The sequence below is a fragment of the Notothenia rossii genome (assembly GCF_949606895.1).
Source record: "Notothenia rossii genome assembly, chromosome: 1".
Taxonomy (NCBI): Eukaryota; Metazoa; Chordata; class Actinopteri; order Perciformes; family Nototheniidae; genus Notothenia; species Notothenia rossii.
In genome coordinates this window covers 79,495,121-79,511,694 of record NC_136912.1, presented here as the reverse complement: position 1 = coordinate 79,511,694, position 16,574 = coordinate 79,495,121, and the positions used below count along the sequence as shown (strand labels likewise).

General features: G+C 40.2%; 1 protein-coding gene across 3 annotated transcripts; it reads left to right on the top strand.

The window, feature by feature from the left end:
- Nucleotides 1-1,076: 1,076 nt before the first annotated feature.
- On the top strand, nt 1,077-16,316 carry crtc1b (CREB regulated transcription coactivator 1b). Of its 3 annotated transcripts, none has more exons than XM_079685308.1 (14): nt 1,077-1,255; nt 2,937-3,053; nt 3,524-3,651; nt 4,418-4,477; nt 4,757-4,851; nt 5,350-5,429; nt 5,519-5,556; nt 6,338-6,561; nt 7,874-8,025; nt 8,751-8,987; nt 9,626-9,712; nt 12,685-12,771; nt 12,851-13,025; nt 13,509-16,316. In XM_079685308.1, the coding sequence occupies exons 1-14, from the start codon at nt 1,130-1,132 to the stop codon at nt 13,712-13,714; spliced, it is 1,812 nt and encodes a 603-aa protein (XP_079541434.1). In that variant the 5' UTR covers nt 1,077-1,129; the 3' UTR covers nt 13,715-16,316. The 3 variants fall into 3 exon arrangements, with proteins under 3 accessions (XP_079541434.1, XP_079541433.1, XP_079541435.1); XM_079685307.1 differs by having other exon boundaries at nt 13,503-16,316; XM_079685309.1 differs by lacking the exon at nt 9,626-9,712 and having other exon boundaries at nt 1,078-1,255; nt 13,503-16,316.
- Nucleotides 16,317-16,574: the final 258 nt, after the last annotated feature.

Sequence of the window (16,574 nt, the reverse complement as noted above, 5' to 3'; positions counted from 1 at the left end):
TTAAAAAAGCATGGATCTATACACATTATGATAAAAAATATGGAATGATGATCTTAGTGTGAAAAATACCCTCATAAGATAATATTGATGTGAAATGCTAATATTACTGCACAAAAAACTATTCACATTAAGATAATGAATATAATGATATGCGATTGTTGATCTTAGTGTGATACAATTATAATAATGCAGTATACACAGTAACCCCTCTGCCTGCGCAATATGGAAACCAGAGTGGGTATTTGTTTTAGTTGGTTGCCTGGATGTAATGGTTTTTGATGACCCTCTCCATAGCTTTCATCACAAGAGATGTGAGAGCAACATGCCTGAGGTAAATCAGGGCCTTAATAGTGATGAACCACCCATTTTCTCTTCAGGACCGGTTTATTAAAACACACAGCCCACGTCCTTTTGTACTGTCTTAAACCTTTCCTTCGAATATTTTATGAATTGTAAGGTGCTCTTGGGTGCTTTGAAACGCGCCTCTTAATAGATTGAATAATAATAATAATTATTATTATTATTATTATTAATTGAAACCTGCGTCTATTTTATTATCTGAAAAGTGTGTCCGATACACGTCTTATCTTCTAAAATGCAAATGCATTACTTTGCCTAAGCTTTATAAACAGTAAGATACTTGAGGGAATTTGCAATGATTTGCTCAGGAAACACGTGGCTTTATGAACACCGAAGCCTATTTAAGGTTTATAATTCTTATGGGATTTATTTTTTCATTTAATTATATATTGTTTATATGGTAATATACAGTATTATATGTATGTTTTTTTGACGATATCTTGTATGCCTATGTTCTTTATTGTGTGTTCAATAAAGTATATAATATACACCTTTGCAGTGTACACTGCAGATGTATGAGAAGAATGCATCCTTTTTTCACATTTCCACTTTTTAAATTGTAATGTAGCCTATGTATAGGCCTCCTTTGTTTTGAACTATATTCACAACCACAATGCACTTTATCCTCATGCTGTCTACTGTCAAGTCAACAGCAGGTGCAAAAGGCGAAGAAATATCAACACACTACGCTGACCGTACGTGATGACGACACCAGAAGGCCCTAGCGTGGTGCGTAACGTAACATTCCATTGAGAAGAAGAGGGGAAAGATGGCGTCCTCTAACAATCCTCGCAAATTTAGCGAAAAAATCGCTTTACATAATCAGAAACAGGCGGAGGAAACTGCTGCGTTTGAAGAAGTGATGAAAGAGCTGAACATCACCAGAGCTGCTCGGGTAAGAGCTGCACACCCCGGCTGTTTATGTTTTGTTGCATCGCTGTTTGGCAGCTGTCGAGCGCTGCGGACATAAACCTGAACGCTGGGATGCTAACTAGCTAAAGTTGACATTAACATCCTCTAATATCAATGTCAGTTCACCACAATCAAATAATGCTTTCACCGTACCTGTTCAGCTTTAAATCCTGCCAGCGTTTTTCCGATATAACCAACTACTCGTGTGCAGCGTTAGCCTAGCTAGCGTGCTGGAGCTGTGAATAATAATGTGCACCTGTGCTGGATTGACTAGTCACTGGTGTCCTTTTCGTTAGCAAACAAATCACCGATATGTGAATAATTGTATAACAACATGTTAGGAAAGTCAGCTGCTAGACAACATATGAAGCAATATCCCTCAGAGGTCTAAGTTATCATTTGCTGGCCAGCCAGATGTTTTAACCAGATGTGATTTTGTTTCCTTGCTGTTAACCATCGCTTAACAGTGTGTGTTCTTGATTACATCTTTGTCAAGACTTAGCGTGAATAAGGAAAATGTGGTGTTCCTTTTATCTTTTTTAATCCAAGAAAAGTATAATTATGTTAACAAAAAAATCTATTAAAACATATTTCAGTTTTCTTGAAGGATGAGGAGCAATATGGGAAGCTACTTTTTCCTGTCAACAGTAAATAGTTTCCTTATTCGTTGAGGTTGTAACTTGACTGATTTTGTTCAGCCATTGATGTGAAATAAATGAATTAGAAAATAAAATATTTATAGAATCATATGTGTAAATGCAATAATGCCAAATGTTTGGGTTCCTGCGAGGATTTGCTGCCATTCTCTGTATATGATAAAGCTAATATGTTTGAATTTTGAACCATCCCTCTGACCTTTTTATAGAATAAATAATTGATGAATTGATGGTGAAAATAATTAAATGAAAGACTTAGAGTACTGTGAAAATCAGAAAGTAATATAAACCTTATTTAACATTATGGTGACACTTTAATATTATTGTATTATTTCAGGAACATTTCCAAAATGATCAATAATCAAAGTTGTTGACATTTAATTAACTGATAATCAAGTAATAAACACATTGTTTCAGCCACAGTAGTAGTGACATCTTGTTGCCAGGAAGTGTTTGGGCTAATTATTGGCCCAATTGCAGGAAATGATGCCCACTTTCCACACGCCTTCATCCGTTTATATCTGAGCTGTACTGTCATTTATTGCAGGGAAAAAACTAAATTAAAGTCAGCTTATCGTCTCTGCCAGATTTCTTTGTGTTACCATCTCAACATCAATCCATTGTATTTGTTCAGATCATTATCAACTTCATTATAAGTAACAGAGCACTTCCATCACTGTTTTTGTAATACCATGCATTACTTTTGTGACTGGTTTTGTGTTAAGACACATGGCTAATGTTATCACCAGGTGTGTTACATTGAAGGACTGAAATCACACCAGCTGTCAGTCTTCAGGTGATGTGATTCTGTTTTTTGTTGTGCTATGAAAGATGTCTGCTGGTTGTTCTTGAAAAAGCCAATCTGCCTTTCTCATCATTTTTCATCTGTCAATCTATCTTCCATTTCACCCCTGTGGACTGGCAGGTGTCATTCATTTTTAGCATCACTTTATTTGTAAATCAGATCAATCATTCACTCATGCTTTCATGCAATTTTACTTTGCACAGTTGCAGTTACAGAAGACCCAGTATTTGCAACTAGGGCAGAATCGTGGACAGTACTATGGAGGCTCACTGCCCAATGTCAATCAGATTGGAAATGGCAACATTGACCTGCCTTTTCAGGTGAGCCCTTAGCCTCTCTCGGCTGGTAAATCAATGGTTTGTTCTCAATCAGTGTACCTTGCTAAGCTGTTGGTGATAATGAACTAAAACAAAGGTTGCGGTTATCAGTTTGTTTTGGCTCAAAAACAGAGAAGTCTGCAGGTGTAGTTGAATCTTGAACGGCTGCATAGTCCTACCAAGGCTGTTATCATGGTCCAGGAGTGCAAAGAAGTGTGTAGTTTTACCCTGCAATGTAATTTGGTTCCTAAATTTTAAAATATATCATTGCTTGTCATGGCTTTCCATCTTTAAATACATTTGCCAACTCGAGCATCAGTATGGGGGGCCCATGGCTTGACTCATTTTTTTAAATGAACACATTTGCACCATTAATCCTAAGACATTTACCCTAAAACATCTATCCTAAAATAGTTTTGTCCTACGAGAAAACTGTTTTGCTGGCCTCATTCACCTGCTGTGTTCAAATCTAGAACTCTGTGCTGGACACCAGTCGGACTACTAGGCACCACGGGCTGGTGGAGCGTGTTTACCGTGACCGCAACCGCATCACGTCTCCTCACCGCCGGCCGCTGTCAGTCGACAAACATGGACGCCAAATATCCTTTTTTTGTTCTTGGAAGCATTTTGGTGTTGTTTTACTAGCAAGTCGGCTACCACAAGTTTGCCTCTCTAGTTAACTGTGTCATTTAAGTCCGCATGTTAAGAGGAACATAATATTTTAGGAAGGTTTGAACAGGTTTCATATATTGAAGCTTCTGAAGCTTTCGGTGGAAGCGTCAGCCAATCAAATCATATGCCAGTACAAGCTCTAGCCAATCAAACCGCTGCTTGTGTGTCAGGGGCGGGAGATTCATGTGATTGGTTGTTGGTCGAGCTGCAGACACGCCCGCTGGCAAGCTTTTTTTGAAGCTGTAGTGTCGACGGGCCGTTACACTTTCACCTGTTAAAACATAGTCTGTAAATGGAAAGCATCACACTTAATCGCAACGTTAAACTAAATCAAGTCATTTCCCAAATGTGTTTTAAATAAATAAAACAAATAACATCTGAGACAGATAGGAACAGAATAAATAATTGAATGTAGCTCTGCCTTGTTCCACATATTTGAGCCTTACATGAAACAATACAATGCGATACTGTGTTTTGTTAGACTCGGGTCATTGACATGAGTTTTTTTTTAGACATATATTGGATAACAAGACAGTGACTGAAGCCTTTTTCAAAGTTATTGAATCCTTACAACACTTGTGAGTGTGGTTAGTTATTATGTATCCGGTTGAATCAGCCGGCAGACAAGAAAGTGTGGATTAGCTGCGATCCATTTTTCATCCCCTCTACTTTATTCGCCTTAACCAAATTCACATCGACAGCTGTCCTTACAGCTCAGTGTACCTCTCCCCACCGCCAGACACTAGCTGGAGAAGGTAAGCTAACTCCCCTTGTCCATATGCCCACATTTGAACTAAGATACACAACAACACAGCTCAATTAGAATGTTAAAGCACATGATTTTGTGCATCCATGTTTGTACAACATTTTAAAAGTAGCCCAACACAAAGGGCACATTTAGCTGTTTGAAGGCAAGTAAAGGTCTGTAACAGAATGTGGGTCTTCCTTGATGGGATGCTGTAGAATTGGCTCTCTGCCAGGTTAGGGGATTTGCCCGGGATTTTGCTGACATCTAATCTTTCTCACACATACAGGACAAATTCAGACTCTGCCTTACACCAGAGCGCCATGAATCCCAAACCCCAGGAGGTGTTTGCCGGGGGATCACAGGAGCTGCAGCCTAAACGAGGTAATGGAGGCTCCAGTTACAAAACACACAGAGCCGCACTCATTTATTAATGTGCAGTGTACTAATGCAGGCTGCAAACTTTAAATGACATAAAAGGGTTGAAGTAGATCTCTTGATGAAATATATGTATGGAGTAAATGGATACTGATCCAAGGCAAAGAAGTGCTTCAGCAAGCTGCTATAGTACTCTGCAGAGAAGTAACATCTCTGAATGGAGCTGACTCAGTGTGAGCTACAGGGGAGGATCAATAATTCACTGATTATCCATGGATTATGTCTTTTTATGTGTGAGGCTCTCGTATAATGAAGCCAAGATTGGCTGGCATCCACTCGGTCTGTCTGGTGGTCACCTTGCTATTTTTAGACGCTCAGAAATCTAGTGCACAGCTTTATTCTGCCTGACTGGCTCAGATATTGATGACTCATTTCTTGCCCTGATTTGTATTGTCATGCATTTTTTTCAAAGAAAAGCCTGTGTCTTGCTGCTTCCCTTATTAGTACTGCTGCTAACAGTGCCTGGGACCGAGAACTCTGAGTCAAACGAGGATGCGCAGGAACAGTTGTGGGATGACAAGAAGGTACTGACGGGAAAGGGAAGGGCTAACCAGATAGACACTTTTTATGTGAACCACGTCAGATTTACGGCTCATTATTATGTTCTCCTCAGGATGATTCATCAAACGCATGTGATGTCCCAGGAATCAAGTGAGTGGTCTATTGTTTTATTATCTTTCCAGTCAAACTGTGACCCGTCAGTCACACTGCTATAAATAAGTCGTGCTGTAAGTGCACTGATACAAGACAGCTGGTTGAGGTACAGTGGAAAGATGCTGGAAACATTAACATGTCCCTGGAACTGTAGGAACTAGTTATTATGGTAGTAACAAACCGATCAATCATTTGTGTTTATCAGAAATATCTCTCTTACAAAGACTCCTTTTATCCTGCATAATAAAATATCTTTCATTCAAGATAGGCCTTCTAATTTATAATTGTACATGAGATGCACATCAAACCAATGGTACGGAGTTATGCATGGAGTGTACTCCCTCTACAAATCACAGAAGAACAGTAAGGTTGGATGAAACATTCAGTAAAACAGCATCTTTTAAATAGGGGTGTTGAAGAAATGTACAATCTAGTTTGGTTAAGCTTTGACCAAAATACCGACGTGACGTTGATTATGTTGATAGCTTTTGTAGGCGGTTAGTCTGAGTCTGTGGATCGGCTAATAGGGGTAATATGTACTCTTGACACTCTTGATTTGATTATTTGCAATGAGTGGTGGACACTAGTATAAGTATCTGAATTGTCCAGTGCTTGTCTTGTATGTGTGCGATGAGGATCCAAATAAACTAAACTTAAACAAAATTTGATAAACATCCCTGTAGAAACCCAAAGGGTGATAATCATGTAAAACTTTTTCCAAAGTAGTTCAATATGAGAAAAGCTCTTCTCCTGTCTGACAGCACTTCTTGTCTTTTAGTATATTCCCATCACCAGACCAGGAGTTGAACCTGTCCTTGCTCCCTGCTGCACACAACACCGGGGGCTCGCTGCCTGACCTGACCAACATCCAGTTCCCCCCCCCACTGTCCACCCCGCTGGACCCCGAGGACACCGTGGCCTTCCCCTCCCTCAGCGCCTCCACCAGCACGGGCAGCCTGACCACCAACCTCACCCACCTGGGCATCAGCGCCGCCAGCCATGGTAAAGTTACTATTAGAAAAACACTCAAAGTTAACCTGCTGTTAAAGAAAAATGATTACATTTTTAACAACACAATTCATCTTTTAAAAGAGTTGAAGATATTGGATGCTGCAACAATTAAAATTGATAGACAGAAATAAAATCTCCAACCATTTTGATACTCATTAATTAGCATTTTTCAGCCTCTTAGGGTGCATTCACACCTAATAGTCCACTTCTCTGGTGGGCACCAGACCACAGTTTGTTACATTGTTTCATTTTTCAGAAGGTTCGGTTTGCGTTCACACTGGCAAAACTCAAACGGACTATAAACTTTAAACACAAGTCATGTGCTCGGAAATGCTGTTCAACCATTGGTCAGACATTAAAGGGGAAAAAACACAAATCCCGGCAATTTCTACCGGAGCCTCCGCCATGGAGCATCGGCAGGTTATTCTCATGCTGTTGTTAATCTGGAGAGCATATCAACAGCATATGATTATATAATCAGACAATGTGCGATACAAAACATTATAACGCATAATGAGAGACGTTCTGCATGCAGTAAGGAGGGGGTTTCACCGACGACAGGTGGCTCTGACTTTTATGTATAGTTTTTAGTTTGATAGTTGTTTTTACTTTACACGACACTGTTCAACCTGTGTTCAACACTTCATTCTGCTTCACTCTTTCACTAAAGAAATGAAGACATCCGCGTTCTTGTGACACGTAAATACTACGCTTCCCATGTTTTGGTGTGGACTGCGTTCACACCAGCGATGAACCGGTCCAGAGTTCACGGGCAAGCGGTCAGAGACCACCTATTTTAGCGGACCAGAGTCCGGTTGTTTAGTTCATTTCAGAGGTCTCGGACTGTGTTCACACCGACTCAAACGAACCGCACCAAGCGGCTAAACGCACTGGGGTTCGATTCAACCGGACTATAAAAGGCTGGTGTGAATGCACCCTCAAATATGCTTTTACCATTCTTATATCATATTAGACTTAATATCCTTTGGTTTTGGACTGAAAAAAGAAAGACTTTTATAAAGACATCACTTTGGACTTTGAGAAACTGGAATGGACATTTTCCCAATTGTCTGACATTTAATACAATAAACAATTAATCACATAAATATCCAGATTAATTAAAAATGAAAATAATATCGCAGCCCTGCAATATTTCAAAACAATTAGTAGGCAATATGAAATTGATCGATAAAGGTTTGTGTTTTAACTTTACAGCACTAAGTTGGTTTGGGTTGAGTGGGAAACAAAGAAACCTTTATGTGTTCTCTATGATGTTGATTATTATTATTATGTCCCTCCCCAGGCATTCCCAGCTCCCCTCAGCCCACCATGACTGTAACGTCTCAGCGCCGGCAGCCCCCCGTGGTGCCGCTCACCCTCACCTCTGAACTCCATCTCCAGCAGTCCCCCCAGCAGCTCTCCCCCACCCTCTCCTCACCCGTCAACATCACACAGGTAAGGATCTGCTCTGAGAACTACGAGGGAACACTTTACCCAGAAGTAAAAAAAAAAACAATCATGATGTTCCTCAGACCTGTAGTGATTTGAGATTTTCACCAAACAGAATCTGTAAGAAAAAAAGAAAGATAAAAGAAAGAAAATGGTACCTACATGAGACTGCTCACAGCGAGGCCTGAAGATTATCTTGAGTAACTAGGTCAGGATTTCTGGAAATAGAAGTTTCAAAGTATTTGTTGGCTCTTTGAGAGCAACATGCCATCTACTTCAATTATATTTGAAAGTAGGCAGACATCTCCATGGAAACTCACACCAAAACAATGTAGAGTGATAAAGAGCACCACAGGTAAGAGGAAGAATATGTATGTTTTACTTTTGAGTGAAATGTTCATTTTAAACATGTGTCCTTAAGCTCTGTAGTTTTAGTTTGCTGCTCTACACTGTAACATTCAACTGGTTTTGTTGTTATGCCATCGCTTGCTAAAGAGAGTAGTACAAAAAAATCTGTTTTGACATAAGAACATCTCCAAACGATTACCTATGGTCATTAGAATTGGATGGTTTGACGTTTTTTAGTAGAGGAACAGGCAAAATGTATATTAACGAAAGCCTGGCACTCGGAAGACGAGGAACTGAATTGCACTGAAATGCTCTTCCGTACATTTAACTTATGTCACATTTTTCGGGACCAGCCTAAACAGAGTCAATGCGTGTTCCTTCAGAACATGTCCACAGAGTCGCTGACCCTGGAGCAGCAGCTCTCCCAGCTCCCTCTGTTCAACCAGCTGACGGCGCAGGCCCAGGCTCAGCTGCTGAACGACCTCCTGAAGCAGCAGCAGGCGCTGTCGCAGGGCATCCAGCTCATCACCCTGCCCCCCCTGGCCTCCCCCGGGACCACCTCCAGCAGCCCCTCCCCAGACAGCCAGAGTCAGACCAGCGCCAGCATCAGCATCGGCTCGGTAAGAAGACGTTTGGTGGAAGCAGAGATAAAGACATTTTGTTTAATCTTCTAATCATTTTGCCGCCTTATTGTTCTGAAAGTTATTAAGATACACAGAATACATGCCAGGAAATATCAGTATTATTTTTAAGTCACTGGGTTTTGAGACTGATTTTGTGCTCCTTACTAGGGGAAATGTATATAAACTCATCATCTGATAAGTATGCCTTTTTAACTTTTTTGTTATGTTCATTTGAAGCAAGATTTCTTCCTGTCTTTTAAATCTGATTTATATGTTCTCAATATATAGCAATTTGTAAGCTTTTGTGTAGGATCATTTTCCTATTTTATTGGATGGATGAGTGTGAACTGAAGCAAGCAATTAGATGAAATAAGCTTATGATACACAGTAATACACCACTTTACCTTTACCATTTAACCAAAGTAGGACTAGCAGATTCCACAATCACACTTTCCAGAATCACATCAGAAACAGTTTTCGCAATTGATCTGGTGGTGATTGGTATAATTCCCCACCCAAACACACTGTACATAATGATCAGATCGATGCGTGATGCCCTCTCACATCCCGTCCTTTGAGATCTGTGTGTGAAAGACATGAAGCTTAGTGCTAGCTAACCCTCTTCCCTCCAACAGTACCGCAATCAGACTGGCTCACCAGCCACTCAGTCTCCAACCTCCCCCGTCTCCAATCAAGGCTTCTCCCCCGGCGGCTCGCCTCAAGTAAGGGCCCACCCACTGAGCTAGCTGCTGTTTGGGGAAGGTCTTCGCGCCTGGGGGAAAGCTAACTGTAGATGAGTTTAGGCTGCTTTTCATCCTCTGTACCTGCAGTAACCACTCATGGTGTCAACAGCTGCATAACTCATTTCTTCATCACCCCTATCCCTCACTCCTCACTGTGTGCATGACAACATGGCGATAGTGGTGGTTAGACTTCAAGTTAGTAAATGTTAGCAGTTAGCTGTTATCGACCAGTAGAGCTAGGTTTCATAAAGTTGCACAATGGTGCCGTCATGGTCTCTTCAGTATAAATGAATAGTCTGAGGTAGGGCTGAACGATATACCGTGTCATGGCGATAACCGCGATATGCGCATGCGCGATATTCACATCGCAGGGACGTTTTTATTTATTTATTTTTATTAGGGCGTTCGATATTAAGTAGGTAAATGAACTCAAACACGTCATGTTACAATTATTTTGCTGCTTGCAAACTTGCGCGGCTCTCATGTCAGGGGTACTTGAGTGGAGTGACATGCAGGCTCCGAGTCTGCATGCACAGCAAACAACTATTTCAGATGCCTTTGCCGGTGTTCCACCATATGAGAAAGGTTCAAAACGGCATAAAGGAGCTGGTGTATAGCTGTGCTTAATTTTATTTGTATAATGTTGTCTAAAAGATGTCCACTACTTTGCTGCTATTTGAACAAAAAAGGTTTTAATTGTGGAATAAAAAGTTAAATTACCTATTTGGTCACGTATGTTAATTCCCTAATGTGATAATGAAGCTTCCTATAGTTTAATGTAATACGTTTAATCTCTTGGATCCCTTCTAGAAACCACTCTTCTTCATTCACAGATGAACCCCCTTATTTGAGGGTAAGCAACATGCATTATCATGACGTGTTAGATCATGACTTAAGGTATGATGAGTCAACCAGTTAAGATCCAGACGTCCGTGACTAAAATCCTTCATCCGGTTAAATATAGTTAAAAAAAACGCAATATATATCGCAGGGGAAAAGAATATCGCAATGTCAGTTTTTTTCAATATCGTGCAGCCCTAGTCTGACGTCCCCTTTATTCACCACACAGGATTTAGACACTTCTCTCGGGATGAGCTGCAGTTATGATGGGTCTCAGGTTTTTTGTCTCGTTATGTTACTCCTTACGAATAAACAAATAGACCAACAATAATGTTCTTGACTTTTTTTTTAAATCGTACTATGATCCTTTATCAGCAGTCAGACTTGAAGGGAATATTTGCTGAATTTAAACCGGACTTTACCATTGCAATGTGCAAGTGAGAGATGTTCGGATTTCACTGCTTGTCACTGGAGCCCAGAGCCCCCCAGACAATAACATGGAAAGAAAGCCAAACATTGTCATTGGCTCAAACCAACCTCATTGGAACGATCCAGAGCTGCTTGAAAGGCAATGCTTCCCTTTAATGGTAAAATGAGCCGTTGGTCTATTGTGAGTCAAGAACACCGAGCTGCTAGTCGGAGCAAAGAGCTACATTAAGTTTACATCTGTTATATACATACACACAAACAAAACATATCACTCTCTCCAATGGGGGAAAGTCATCTGAGCTTATCCTGACTTCAGTAAAACATTTGGCAGAAAGGCAAAGACAGCTTGCATGTGTTTTAGTAATACACTTTCTGTGTTTAGTGCTTTTCAAGGTGCAAGGCCACATCAAGTAAAGAAAATGAAATGAAGTTATCAATGGCAATGTTAAAACTAAAATATATAATTTAATTGTTGAATAGCAGATCATTTGATTAATGGTACCCTTGGGAGGTTGTTTGTTAACTTAAAAAGTTATGATTGAATTCCATTTCACTCCCACAAAACGCAGCGTGTGTATCCATGTATCGATTGTGTTGGATTTATTTCCCTCCTTAAAACATTTGCCAAGCTGATTTTAAAATATTTAAATGTAATCACCGTTTGCCTCCATATTGACTTCTTCAGTGGACTGGAAGGATTTCTTTGTGGGGGGCTTTTACTATCGAATTAAGTTGTAAAGCCCTTTGGTTCAGATTTGTTTCAGTTTTAGTGCTTTCCTCATTGCACGAACATTTCCAAGGGACATTCCAGTATTTGACTCTCTGGCCAGTGTTGTTACTCTTTGTCAACCTTGACTACCTAAATAACTTAATATTTTCCCACCATCAACAATGTAGAGATTTAGGAAACACTGTCTTACTTTTGATCTACTGCAACTTGAAAAAAAAGATCATAGTCACAGAAATCATCAACACACTGTTCGAATTTGACTGATGAAAAAACTCAAAAGATGAAATAAAGGCTAAAATAATGAAAAGAGAGGTGATCCAATGAAGCAGGTAGTTGTTTCAGCCTGAAAGTTCATCTTCTGTAAATACGCTTTGCAGTTTGGTAAAACTGTTTCTTAAATACATCTTCGTTTGGAAAGCTGCTGTTGCCACGTTTGTGAAACAGCCAGAGTGAGATCTAAGTGCTACGCTGACCGATAGTTGTAAAGGACAAACATGTCAGGATATCACTTCGGTGGAGGAATACTAGAACTTCCCTTTTAGCAGGTTGATTGTGTTTGTGTTACAGTGAACAGGGCTGCTGCGGTTAAAACAGCACTGTTGTGTGTCCTGTCCTGAGCAATGGGGAAAACAGCCACACTTTCATATTTCCATTTCATGTTTTTTCATTTATTAAAGTTATTAGGTGTTTAGGAGAATCACTTTTTTAAAATTGGTTCATCAACCTCCTCTTTTGTCCCATAACCACGACAGCCCTGGTCATGAAACCCATTTGCTTCTTCAGGCGCTGCTCAGACTGACTGTTGTGTGTTTGCTTGTGTTTTTCCATCGCTGAACTGTCTGCCTGTGGGCCCAGATAACTTGCCTTCTGGCTCATTTAATTACAGACTTTTATATGTAGCTACGTTCCTGACATTTGTTCTGATTTGTGGGACTCACTTCTCTTTCTCCAGCACATTCCCATGGTGGGCAGTATATTTGGCGACTCCTTCTACGATCAGCAGTTGACATTAAGGCAGACCAATGCCCTCTCTCACCAGGTGACAAAAGCAACAAAAAGCAACAATGACAGAAAAGTGTTCCCCCCTCTGTACCTGACTTTATCTTTCTGTGCTAAAGCTGGAGCAGTTCAACATGATCGAGAACCCCATCAACTCCAACAGCCTTTACAACCAGTGCTCCACCCTCAACTACACACAGGCGGCCATGATGGGCCTCACCGGGAGCAGCTTACAGGACTCGCAGCATCTCGGCTACGGTAACCACGGCAACATCCCCAACATCATCCTCACAGGTAGCAACACCACCTGTCCATCAGATACACCTTATTGTACATGTGTGATAAAAAACTCTTGCAGTTTTTTGCCCCTGTCAAGTTTAACACCCTTTATTCTCTTCTATGGAACACAATCATGGTTAAATTACAGAGAACTGTACTGTATGACGAGTATCATGAGAAGTATTACGTTTGACTTGCTTCCCCAGGATCAAATTAGCCTTTACTGTTTTAACACAAGCAACTACAGGTTCACTGACCTAATGCTAAATGATACTGTGTTACAGTAGTTGCACTTTAAATACAATATGTAGGAATTTATTTATATTTGAATGCAAGTTTAAACAACACATTTTGTTATTTTAGTTGCCAGGTAGTTTATTAATTGATATTGGTGGACTCGACTGCCACTGTCAAACTTAGAGTTTAAAGGGTGCCTGCCTGTTTGTTTGGGATGTCAGTTCCCACTTGCTCCTCTGACGTCACGTGTCTCAGTCACAGGCGAGTCTCCGCCTAGCCTCTCCAAAGAGCTGACCAACTCTCTGGCGGGCGTCGGGGACGTCAGCTTCGACGCAGACTCTCAGTTCCCATTGGACGAGCTGAAGATCGACCCGCTCACCCTGGACGGACTGCACATGCTCAACGACCCCGACATGGTGCTCACCGACCCCGCCACCGAGGACACGTTCAGGATGGACAGGCTGTAACGTGAGAAGCTGGTCGAGAACAAGGAGAAGAAAAAAAACAGACTAACTTGTGAATGAGAGAACCAAAGGGCCGGATGAACCCTCTCCCTCGTTGCATGGCCGTCCAGCTGTCCGACCTCGCCCTTGACTCCCTTTTGAAACGATGCGCCACCAAAAGACAACAGGGAAAAAGACATCCAGTGGCTTGCCGGGGAATGGCCTCGCTGTCGTTTTGAATGAGATTCGTTGCTCAGCGCTTTCGCTAGCCTGCTGTGTTTACAGTGTACCATTACATGCCACATATATTCCAAAAATAGCACATTTGACTTTTTTTCTTTTCATATCCACTTTCGTTTTGTGATATTGGCTCGTAGCAGGAAGCTGCTCGGACGTTGGGCTCAACCCTACCTGTTGTAGCGGCTGTATTAAAAAAACAAAAGAAGAAGAAAAACAAACCACAGCCGGTTCGCTTGTCCCATCGTGCCGCGACGGCTTTCTATTTCACACTCAAAGCTTTATTTTTGACAACCAAATGTTTTTTTCATCATGTACTGTATGTTTTGATGCTTTATGTAGTTTCATGTTATTTATTTATTTAGTTAAAGATTTTATATTCCGTTTCATATTTAAATTTGATGCCAAAATGCTCTCTGTACGCATAGTGTACAATTGCACTGATGTACTTTGTGTCTATTTATTAATTACTAACATATTTGTATATGTGTTTGTTAAGCTACTTGGTTAATGAAGGAGTGCAAAACCTCCCCATAGTTGCTCTTTGGTGTTCGATGTGCCATTCTCTGATGTAGGACTTGTAGACGTTGCCATGCTGCAGCCCAACGGTCCAATCTGAATATCATAGTTTTAGCACAGCTCCACAAAATGCTGCGTGCTCCAGAAAAGGGTTGGTTTAACGCCACTTGAATTAACCTTTTCTGAGAAAATCATCAGGTATTTCTATTAAACTAGAAAGCAAGAAAACACGTCCAAATTAATTTTCTGCCAGTGAAAAGCCAATATATATATATCCAGACTGAGCGTCTTCTCAGTGAAGAAAGCCGTCTGTTTTTAAACACTAAAATCTTAAATCTTTTAAGTCGTCACTGTGAAATCACCTGATTTTGCCTTACATGAGTATTCTACTGTTCTACTTAAGTGTCTGATGTGACAACGTATTTTCGTAACTTATTGTAACATTTTCTTGTATTTGAGAGGAACTCAACTTTTGGTCAGTGATATTTGTGATTATGTTGTGTAAGGTTTGACAAATCAATGTACTGTATTTTGTATCGGTACAGTTTATAGCCAAATTGTTGATGTTTTTTAAAGTGGGGCAAAAACACTAAAGTAATCAAAGGATGGGTTTAAAGTGTTTGAGAAGGAGCGCAATTATGGGGAGGCTTTTTGCTCCTTGACAGGGAAGCTCTAACAAAAACGCTAACGACCTTTGCCATAGAGGTCGTCAATAACAACAGTACCATGCAGAGTTTAGGATTTATTTGTCCATCGTTGGATATTGAACAGTATCAACTGCTCTAGATCAGGGGTGTCAAACTCAAGGCCCACGGGACAAATCCGGCACGCGTCTTAATTTTCAAAGAATATAATATGTTTATTATACGGTTACATGCCGCTTTAGAGAAGCACGTTGTCCATAAACTACATGTCCCACAATGCATCTCAATTTGGGACATGCACACTGAAGAGACTTTCAATGATTTGCCCTTGACTTCTGCTTTCAGACGTAGTTAATTATGAAGTTATTATTATTATTATTATTATGTGATAATAATCCAATATAGAGGCAATAATGAAATATAATACATTACATATATAATATATATTACATTTATATATAGTCTTAAAGTTAAAACCGGCCCTCTGAGTGCAACCATAATGCTAATGTGGCCCGCGATGAAATTAGTTTGACACCCCTTTCTCGAATTTTTTGTTTTTGTATGATGCAAATTTTAATTTATAAATATGAAGATATTTTCATTGTGATTACTCCCATGTTGTAAACTGGATGAAGTACATACCGGGCCTGTTTAAGAAAGAATATGAGTGTATTTATATATTCAGTATTGTATGCAACATTTCAGAAAGCACCGACATCGGCCCAGCTCCATTCAGTGTTAGAAACGGCAAAAACAACCAGGGATGTAATCGAGTCTAAAACTGTTTACCGGAAAAATGTTTACACATTTCATGTCAAGTGTCATCTGAACATTTTACATATTGATATCATCTCTGACTTTGCCAAAATGTGTTGAACAGATTGTGTCAAATTCTAATCTGCCATGGTCCTTTTGTCAGAGTTTCCCTGGGAGGTGTGTGTAAGTGTGTGGGATCATGTTTAGTATATTGTAATGTTCATGTACAGACGTGCTAATCATTGACTCGCCTAAAGCGCTGTGGGAAGGTTTTCCAACCCCCTCCCCAAAAGGAATCACGTTTGGTTTACTGCACAACTCTATCTACTGATGTTCGATTGATTCAGTCAAAGTGTTAATCGTCTGCTGTTTCCCTGCATCCAATGTTTTGTTTGCCTTCTTCAGATTTGTGATTCCTATGCAAATGAGACAACAAAAAAACTACCCTTAAAGGAAAAATCCATCTTTAATGTGTTATTGTTTATTTCTGGATTTGTTCTTCTGAAATGGTGTGGGAAAGCAGGCAAAAAAAGGAAAATGACACCGCAAATATACTGAGATAAAGAAAGATCTGTTGTGTTCGTATCCGGCTGTTTTCTCCTAAATGTGACTGATGTTGGCAAAGATAGTAGATTGGAGGACAGCTTTGAGCGATTTGAAGAAAAGGCTTAATATTCCCCGTTTCAATAATACTGGACACATTTATTTTGTTTTCTAGCAAAGCCCTT